The sequence below is a fragment of the Rattus norvegicus genome, chromosome 1 (genome assembly GCF_021556685.1).
Source record: "Rattus norvegicus strain SHRSP/BbbUtx chromosome 1, alternate assembly SHRSP_T2T, whole genome shotgun sequence".
Lineage (NCBI taxonomy): Eukaryota > Metazoa > Chordata > Mammalia > Rodentia > Muridae > Rattus > Rattus norvegicus.
In genome coordinates this window covers 170,127,629-170,138,140 of record NC_141534.1, presented here as the reverse complement: position 1 = coordinate 170,138,140, position 10,512 = coordinate 170,127,629, and the positions used below count along the sequence as shown (strand labels likewise).

General features: G+C 37.6%; 1 protein-coding gene across 2 annotated transcripts; it reads right to left on the bottom strand.

Annotated features, from left to right (window-relative positions):
* Nucleotides 1–1,876: 1,876 nt before the first annotated feature.
* Or52j3b (olfactory receptor family 52 subfamily J member 3B) lies at nt 1,877–9,281 on the bottom strand. Of its 2 annotated transcripts, XM_087658397.1 has the most exons (2): nt 9,271–9,281; nt 1,877–2,801 (listed from the first exon to the last, which is right to left on the bottom strand). In XM_087658397.1, exons 1-2 carry the CDS (start codon nt 9,279–9,281, stop codon nt 1,877–1,879), a joined length of 936 nt encoding a protein of 311 aa, XP_087514523.1.
* Nucleotides 9,282–10,512: the final 1,231 nt, after the last annotated feature.

Here is a 10,512-nt window from a genome sequence, read left to right as displayed (position 1 = left end):
AAGTAAAGAGATGCACAAGAAAAAACTTTTAAAGATAAAAGCAAAAACAAAATAACACATAGGTTTATTTTATTTCACAAGAATAGTTATAAATTGGTTTTAAACATAAAATAAAAAATGAAGTCTGAAACTTTTAATAATAGCCAACAAAACAAGAGTTATAAATTTTATAATTTCTAAGACGTAATCAGGAAGGCAGTTTAAGTAAAGACAGATAAATTAAATAATTCAAGATTTATGATAAAATGAAATTATTGGAAAATATAAAGTTTTTAAAAAATTACTGACTCAAAAAAATATAAGCAAACTGTATAAAGACATTCTCTACATGATATCCCTGTCAACTAATAATTTTATTCAAGAAAGAAAAGCAGAATTAATTAAACTTGCATAAAAATATGCTGCAAAGATATGCAACATGTTTTGTAATTAAAATAAAACAAATAAGCAGATGAATATTTAAATAGAATTAGTATTATAAACACAGAAAAATCTAATCTATTATTCAAGTCTTACTTCCTTGCTTAAATTTATTTCATGACTTATTTTTTAGGCTGATTAAATAAGATTATTTCTTTCTTGCAATGGTTGATGGTAGAAAAAGATGACTCCTGATGCGTGGGTTAATTTTGGATCTTGCTACTTTGCTGTGTTTATCAGTGTAGCAGATGTCTGGTGGAGTCTTTAAGAGCTTTTAAGGATAGAATCATATCTACTGCAAACCAGGATATCTTGACTTCACCCTTTTTTACCTGTATCTCCTTTTATCTCCTTCACTTTTCTCATTGCTCTACCTGAGACTTTGATGGGCTTTACAAACAAAATAAGAAAGAGGAAGATGCAAATTGGGCAGATAGGCACTTTCAGCATGAAACCTCTTCTGTGGAGTAAACCCTCTGGGAAATGAGTGAACTGGAGAGTTATTCGCTTTTGCCCACAGTAGCAGATATTCCATAGGTTTCATTTGTTACTTCCACTTTTTAGTTTCAAAAATATAAATGTGTGAAAATGTTTACAGATTTCTTTGACCTCACAAATGTCATTGCTAGGCTTTAATTTTGTTTTTAGTGAGTCATTCTTTTAGGCTCGGGTAAAACGTGTTTATTTTCTTCTCAAGTGGCCCTTTACCTTTTAAAAGAAAGTGAGATGCCACAGATTCATAAAAAAAGACATCTTGGATGTTAAAAAATAGGAGTATTTTAAAATCAAAACGTGTTTTGAAGAGTGAAAACTGGCTCCAATGTCAAGCAACTACAAACATGTTACCTGGTGTGAATATTTTTTGTAGCTGGGTTCCATTAGGCTGTGGAGTCAATGCAGGACAGTCAATGATACAATGCTTGTGGCTCTGTAGAAAATGTGGTTGAAAATGGGTGTTTGCTTTGGCTATTCCTCCACTGAGTCTCATATATTTGGCAGACTATTCAAGGTTAAGCAACAATTTGGCAGTGGTTGTTCTAAACTCAGGACTGTAGCTTTAGAGGAGTATACAGGAACATAATGTTTACAGAGTCAAATAGTTTGAGTATATTGGGCTCTTGGTTTATCTTCCAAAATTAGAACATTTCAAGATATATAACAGACACAATACTAGTACACATCAATCAAATAAATGTAAACATGCAAGCCAGAGACATTTGTGAGGGTATGTAAGAAATTTCCCCATGACCTTCTCCAAGAGTAGCCTTTCCAGTCTAGTCTAAGAATCTTTCAACTTTGGGATATGATGATGTCTATAAAGAACTGTTTTATTAATCCACAGGCTGAGACAAACCAACTAGTCTTGCAAACTGGTAGCCCACAGGACAGGATAAGAACTATTTACTAAGATAAGAACACGAGTCTTCCTAGGTGAATCAAAGAATATGACAAACTCTTACCTTTTAGTGAATATGTGGAGAACACGCTCTCTTATCTGCTTTGTTCTCACACCATAAATGATGGGATTGAGAAAGGGAGGAATGACCAAATAGAGGTTGGCAACAAGAATGTGAATGTAATGTGGAATGTTGTGTCCAAACCGATGAGTGAGGAAAGAGAAGACTGATGGGATGTAGAAAACACAGAGAACAGCCACATGGGAACCACATGTGCTGAGGGCTTTTAACCGTGCATCATGAGATGGGAGGCGGAACACAGCATGAAGAATGTATCCATATGAGATGCCAATAAGTACCAAGTTCAAAAGAAAGAAAGAGACCACAAAGAGGCCATACACAGCATTGATATGGATGTTTCCACAGGACAGTTTGGCAATGCTCATGTGTTCACAATAGGAATGTGCTATTACATGAGCTTGACAAAAGGGTAAGCGGTAAATGAGATAGATCATTGGGCATATAAACAAGGTTGGACGAACTACCACACATATACTGATGCCCATCAGGACACGAGATGTCAAGATGGTTGTGTAGTGGAGTGGAACACAGATGGCTACATAACGGTCAAAAGCCATGGCCATGAGAACCTCAGCCTCCATGCCAGTGAGGGCATGGATCAAAAACATCTGAGCCACACAGCCACCAAAGTTTATTTCATGGGCATCAAACCAAAATATGCCAAGCATACGGGGCACAGAAGTTGTAGAAAGAGCCAAGTCGACTGAAGAAAGGATGGCCAGGAAGTAGAACATGGGCTCTCGGAGAGAACGCCCTGTCTTGATAACTACCAGGATCATGGTATTTCCCACTAGGGCCACAAGATAAATACAGCAGAAAGGCAGAGAGATCCAAGCATGGATTTCCTCCAAACCTGGAATCCCAATGAGGAAAAATGTAGCTGGGTGAAAAACACTCCTGTTACTCTGAATTGTCATCCTACACTGGTCAGAAGATCAGAAGTTCTTCCTCCTGTCGGGAAAAATGAGACACACACGCGCGTGCGCGCGCGCACACACACACACACACACACACACACACCACACAAATACACACACACCACACAAACACACACACATCACACAAAAACACACACATCACACAAACACACACATACACACATACCACACAAACACACACACACATACACACACATACCACACAGACACACATACACCACACAGACAACACACATACACACCACACAAACACACACACACATACACACACACCACACAAACACACACACAAATACACACACACACCACACACATACACAAACACACACATACACACACATACACACACAAGAGATGCAGAAGACATACAGGAGATAGACAAACACAGTAGGGAGAGAGAGAGAAAGGAGAGAGAGAAAACAAAATGGTGAAGCAGTGGGGGATAAAGGGCTTATATATGAATCGCTAACAACATGAATAGAGTTGAACTCACTTTTACTGTAAAGCACAGCCTGTTGCAGCAGATTGTATGCTCATTCATTTGCTTATCCATTTGAAAAATTCTGACCACATTCATATTTCAAATTTTCATTTAGCTTGAGCATAAATACTGCAGTAAACTCAAGTCAGATATGTAATACCTAGACCTTTCTTCTTCCTTTGGAAAAGAAAAACAGAATGTGATTTGGTTCTGGGAATCCCCTCTGTTGTAAGATTCAGTATAGGAAAAAGGGAATACACTATAGAGGAGGTACAAATACAGTAAGAAACTTATAGTGAAAATGAATCATGAATTCATATTTATAGGAAAGTTCAAACTCAATATAAAACCTGACTTGTCAAAGGAATAGAGACACATGTATGGAAAACCCTATACTTCTCATATGCGTCTCCACGTCCTGTCTTATTACCTGACCACAAATCAGCAGGCGGTCCACTGGCTCTTCCGATGAACCTTGAACCATATAACACTCAAACTCCATTCTGAGCAGTCCACAAAAGACACATTTATATGTGTTTCAAGTACTATAAGGATTTAGATTTAATTATCAGATTTAGACTCAGCTCTGGGGCTAAATCCCCAGACACTGCTTATGTAGTCCTAGATCCTGCTCGGGAAGCAGAAGGACAACAAAACAAAAGAAACAAATAACCCCCTCCAAACCCACAACCCAAGAGTTATTGAAGCTCATTTTCTTATCTGTATCATAACTAGGATTCTCTACCATAAAATGCCAGGGATAACTATAACAGCAGCTATGAAGCTAAAATGATAATTAATAGTTGTGAAATTCATATTGATTGTGTGTGTGCCAGTGCATATAATTTATAGACTTGGCTATGAAGTTGAGAATTTACCAGATATTATAAAATATTACTGTTTTATTCCAAAAGAGTATAAACATTTCAGGACTTGGATATCTCATCGATTCCAGATGACTACAGTTGAAATTCCGTGGCATTCAACTCCATAAAAATACTGTCTCTACACAGGCTTTTGTTATTCAACATCTTATATACACTGAATATGCCTAGCCCTCCATATCCATTCACTCTCCACAGCTTGCAAGATCTAGACTAGTTTTCATATCCATATCATAATGTTAGTGTTGACGTTGTTTTTTAACATTTGTAGCATGCTGTGTGCATTTGTCTCCATAAGAGTGTTACCCAGGAAATATATTTATATATCTTACATGTCATCACGTATTATGTACCAAGTGCACACTTTTCTTAATAACATCATTAATTACAGTAAAGAGTTATGGGATTGCTGCAATCTCAAGTAGAATTAAATATCAATATACTTATTTCCACAACTGAAATCATTCATCAAATTTATAGGATGTGATACAAATTTAAGTGAGAATGAGAATAGAGGGATCTTAAAATGGTAATGACATGTGGCATCTGTGGTTTGTTATTTATAGTAATCATATTAACAAGTTTCTTGTTGTTTACTACATTACACAATTACATATCTTAGTATTTGCTTAATGGCTGTGTGTGTGTGTGTGTGTGTGTGTGTGTGTGTGTGTGTGTGTGTGTTAAAATCCCTTCCAAATGTTTTATTATTTGTCCCATTTTCTACAATTTTTTATAGATATGCCATTTTGTTTTTCCATTCTCTGCCATCCTTCCAAAAGCCTCATGACATTTTCTCCCCTCTTCCCCCTTTTCCTTTGTGAAGGTGCTTCTCCATCCACTTATCAACTCCTTCTTTACCACTCTATCATCCCCCTACACTGGGCCATCAGAACTCCACAGGACCAAGGGCCTCCCCTCCCATTGATGTCAGGTAAGGCCATCCTCTCATACATATGTATCCAGAGCCATGGATACCTCTGTCTATAATCTTTGGTTGGTAATTTAGTCTCTGGGAGTTCTAGATGGTTTGGTTAGTTGGTATTGTTCTTCCTATGAGGTTGCAATCCTCTTCATCTCCATTGCTCTTTCCCCTAGCTCTGCCACTGGGGTCCACAAGCACAATCCAATGGTTAACTGTGAGTATCTGCACCTGTATTGGTCAGGTGCTGGTAAAAATCTCTCAGAGAAAGCTACACCAGGTTCCTGTTAGCAAGAGCTTCTTGGCAACAGAAATAGTATAAGGGTTTGGCATCTGCAGACAGGATGTATCTAGGTGGGTCAGTGTCTGGATGGTCTTTCCTTCAGCCTCTGTTTCACATTTTGTCTGTTTCTTTCCTTTGGACAGGAACATTGCATCCTATATAATTTTTAAAGGATGAGAGAAAATAAAAACTATGTGAGTCTAAAGCACAGTCTTTCTTACTAATAAAAATTATTACAGAGGTTTGTGTTTTTATCAAGAGACATTGATAAATTTAAAGTCACTAAAATTAGGTATATTCCAGTAAACCTTGGAAATTTTGTTGCATAGAGGATAAAGGATTTTGTAACTTCTTAGAAGATATCATTATCAGAGAGGATGTGTATGCTTTATTTAAATCACTATATTCTTTTTTAATTGGATATTTTTAATTTAAATTTCAAATGGTATCCCCTTTCCCAGATTCCCATCCATAAATTCCCTATCACATCTCCCTACCCCTTCTTCTATGAGTGGGTTCCCCCAGTCATCCACCCACCCCTTCCTTCCTCACCACCATGACCTTCCTTTACACGGGGAGAGTCCACCCTTGGCAGGACCAAGGCCTTCTTCTCCCACTGGCTCCCAACAGGGCCGTGATCTGCTACATAAGCAGCTGGGGTCATGGATCTGTCCATGTGTAGTCTTTGGTTAGTGGTTTAGTCCCTGGAAGCTCTGCTTGGTTGGTATTGTTGTTCTTATGGTGTTGCAAACCCCTTCAGTTCCTTCAATCCTTTCTCTAACTCCTCTAATGAGGATCCCAATCTCAGTTCAATGGTTGGCTGTGAGCATCTGCCTTTGTATTTGTCTTGCTCTGGCAGAGCCTCTCAAAAGACAGCTCTATCAGGTTCCTGTCAGCATGCAAATTCTTGGCATCAACAATATTGTCTGGTTTGTTGGCTGTATATGTATGGGCTGAATCACTAGCTGGGGCAGTCTCTGAACGGTCTTTGGTTCAGTCTATGCTCCAAACTTTGTCTCCTTATTTTCTCCAATTAATATTTTTGTTCCCCCTTCTAAGAAGGACTGAAGGATCTGAACTTTGGTCATCCTTCTTCTTGAGCTTCATGTGGTCTGTGGATTGTATCATGAGGTAATCTGAGCTTTTGGGCTAATATCCACTTATCAGGGAGTGCAGACCATGTGCGTTTGTTGTTGTTGTTGTTGTTGTTGTTGTTGTTTGGTTTTTTTTATGATTGAGTTACATCACTTAGGATGATATTTTCTAGTTCCATCCATTTGCCTATTAATTTCATGATGCCATTGTTTTTGATAGCTGAGTAGTACTCCATTTTGTAGTTAAACCATGTTTTCTGTATCCATTCCTCTGTTGAAGGGCATCTGGGTTCTTTGCACTTTCTGGTTATTATAAATAAGGATGCTGTGAATATAGTGGAGCATGAGTCCTTGTTGTGTGTTGGAGCATCTTTTGGGTATATGCCCAGGAGTAGTATAGCTGAGTCCTCAGGGAGTACAATGTCCAATTTTCTGAGGAACCTCCAGACCGATTTCCAGAGTGTTTATACCAGCTTGCAATCCCACCAACAATGGAAGAGTGTTCCTCTTTCTCCACATCCTCATCAGCATCTGTTGTCACCTGAGTTTTTGGTCTTAGCCATTCTGACTGGTGTGAGGTGGAATCTCAGGGTTGTTTTGATTTGCAATTCCCTGATGACTAGGGATGTTGATCATTTCTTTTGGTACTTCTTAGCCATTTGATATTCCTCAGCTGAGAATTCTCCATTTAGCTCTGTACCCCATCTTTAATAGGATTATTTAGCTCTCTGGAGTCTAACTTCTTGAGTTCTTTGCATATTTTGGATATAAGCCCTCTATCTGATGTAGGATTGGTAAAGATCTTTTCCCAATCTGTTGGTTGCCATTTTTTCCTAATGACAGTGTCCTTTGCCTTACAGAAGCTTTGTAATTTTATGAAGTTGCATTTGTTGATTCTTGATCTTAGAGCATAAGCCACTGATGTTCTGTTTAGGACATTTTCCCCAGTGCCCATATGTTCGAGGCTCTTCCCTACTTTTTCTTCTGTTAGTTTGAGTGTATCAGGTTTGATGTGGAGATCACTGATCCACTTAGCCTTGTGTTTTGTACAGGGCTACAAGAATGGATCAATTTGCATTCTTCTACATGTTGACTACCAATTGAACAAGCTCCATATGTTGAAAATGCTCTTTTTTTCCACAGTATGGTTTTAGCTCCTTTGTCAAAGACCAGGTGACCATAGGTGTGTGGGTTAATTTCTGGGTCTTCAATTTTATTCCATTATTCTGTCTGTCTCTGTACCAGTACCATACAGTTTTTAATTACTATTGCTCTGTAATACAGCTTGAGGTCAGGGATGGCGATTTCCACAGAAGTTCTTTTATGGTTGAGGATAGTTTGCCCTATCCTAGGTTTTTTGTTATTCCAAATGAATTTGCAAATTGCTCTTTCTAACTCTATGAAGAATAGAGTCGAAATTTTGATGGAGATTGCATTGAATCTATAGATTGCTTGTGGCAAGAAGGCCTTTTTACAAAATCTTAATCCTGCCAATCCATGAGCATGAGAGATCTATCCATCTACTGAGAACTTCAATTTCTTTTGTCAGAGACTTGAAATTCTTGTCATACAGATTTTTCATTTGCTTGGTTAAAGTCGCACTGAGACATTTTAGTTGTGACTATTTTGAAGGGTATCATTTCCCTAATTTCTTTTTCAGCATGTTTATCCTTTGAGTAGAAGAAGGCTACTGACTTGTTTGAAATTTATACTCATCTACTTTGCTAAAGTTGTTTATTAGGCTTAGTAGTTCTTTGGTAGAACTTTTTGGGGTCACTTAAGTACACTATGATATCATCGGCAAATATTGATATTTTGACTTCTTTCTTTCCAATTTGTATCCCTTTGACCTTCTTTTGTTGTCTAATTTCTCTGGCTAGGACTTCTAGTACTATATTGAATAAGTAGGGAAAGAGTGGGCAGTCTTGTCTAGTCCCTCTTTTTAGTGGGATTGCTTCAAGTTCTTCTCCATTTAGTTTGATGTTGCCTACTGGTTTGCTATATATTGGTTTTACTATCTTTAGGTATGGGCCTTGAATTCCTGATCTTTCTAAGACTTTTAACATGAAAGGGTGTTGATTTTCTCAAATGCTTTCTCAGCATTTAATGAGACAATCATTCTTTTTTTTTTCCTTTGAGTTTGTTATGTAGTGGATTACATTGACTTCAGTATTTTGAACCATCCCCGGATCCCTGGGATGAACTCTACTTGATCAGGATGGATGTTCATTTTGATGTGCTCTTGGATTCAGTTTGCGAGAATTTTATTGAGTATTTTTGGGTCAATGTTCATAAGGGAAATTGTTCTGAAGTTCTCTTTCTTTGTTGGGTCTTTGTGTGGTTTAGGTATAAGAAGGAATTTGGTAGTGTTTCTTCTATTTTGTGGAATAGTTTGGAGATTATTTGTATGAGGCCTTCTAATGAAATAGAGTAGTGTTATGTGAAGTCATCGTTCCATGATTGTTATACCAAAGAACAGCATAGGCCAGTACATCCCATTCACTGTAATAAAACAACATTCTTCTGTAATCAAAAGAAACCAGAGACTACATCAGAGAAACTTCTTTCACAATTTTCCAGGTTTTTTGGTCATAGAAGTTTGAAAGTACAATATGTCTAATATTTAACTAAAAATAAATATATTTCTGGAGGATATTAAACCCAGCCACTTGGTTGCTCTGGCAAGGGAATGCATCCAAATACCTAGATCTGTGTGATCTGGCTGGAATTTAGACATGCCACACACCTCTAATATCTCTGACTAGGATACAGACATGCCATTAGTATATACCTTTAAGGTAAAATTAGTTTGTAGAAGGACACACTCATGTTTGAAACTGATATCTAATTAAGGGACAAAGTAATGGATCAGAGAAAAGTTTGACACAATGAGTCAGAGCTAGGACTATGCTCAACTTTCACGAAAATAGCACGAGGAAAAGAGTTTTTGTAAGAGCAGCTCTGGGAGAGAGAATGAGTAAGTTGGGGGTCAGTGCACTGAGTACAACGCAATGGAGTTGAGTTAATTCCTGAACTCATGCAATTCAATGCAGGTCAGCAGAGGCAGTTGAAGCCAGAGAATGAGAAGGAGCCAAAAGATTATAACAAATTGGCAGAGTTACTTTGAAGCCAAGAATAAAAATTCAGTCACAAGCTGAAAAGCCAGATTTAATCAGTCAGCTTGGAGAGGAGTTTGAGCCAGAACAGCTGGATTGAACCAGTCAGCCAGAGTTCAGAAAGAAGGTGAAAGGGTGTATTTATTCAGCTGTAAGCCACTAACACAAAAATTACACCCCGCAAATAGAAGTTGCTTTTATGTATTTTATTTTATTTTTCTTCTTTTCCTCTTTTATTGAAAATAGATCATTTTTCATACAGCATATCCTTATTACAGTTTTCTCTCACTCTACTTTATAATTTAAAAGTGGGTGATGATGATGATAGATGTTCAGATGCTAGCCCTTAGTTGCAAGCATCCAACAGGCAGCTCACAACCACCTGAAACTCCAGTTGTAAGGGTTCTAACATCTTTTTCTAGAGCCTCTGTACACATTGCACTCTGATAAACACACACACGCACGCACACAAACACACACACACACACACACACACACACACATACACATACAGAGAGAGGAGGGGAGGGAGAGGGAGAGGACTCAAAAACAAAATTTCTAAAATTGGTAAAGAAAAACATTGTCCCAATATGTCTACATGCTCATCACAGCTTCAATTAAATTCTAGACTTCTTTTAGAGTGCACAAAATAAGCTTTTCAGAGTCTAAGCAAAGACTGACTGCAAAAGACTAGATGGAGAATGTTTATTCCTGTGCCATATACAGGTAGTGATTGACATCACAGAAGTCATCAATTTAGATTAATGAAATGAAGTTTGATGAAATTAAAAAAACATTTTATAGAAGTGTTGCTTTTTATGATTAATTACATTGTGGACAAAAATAGAGAGGTTTCAGCTGGACAAAAGTTTTAAAGCTATATAAGAAATACTTTC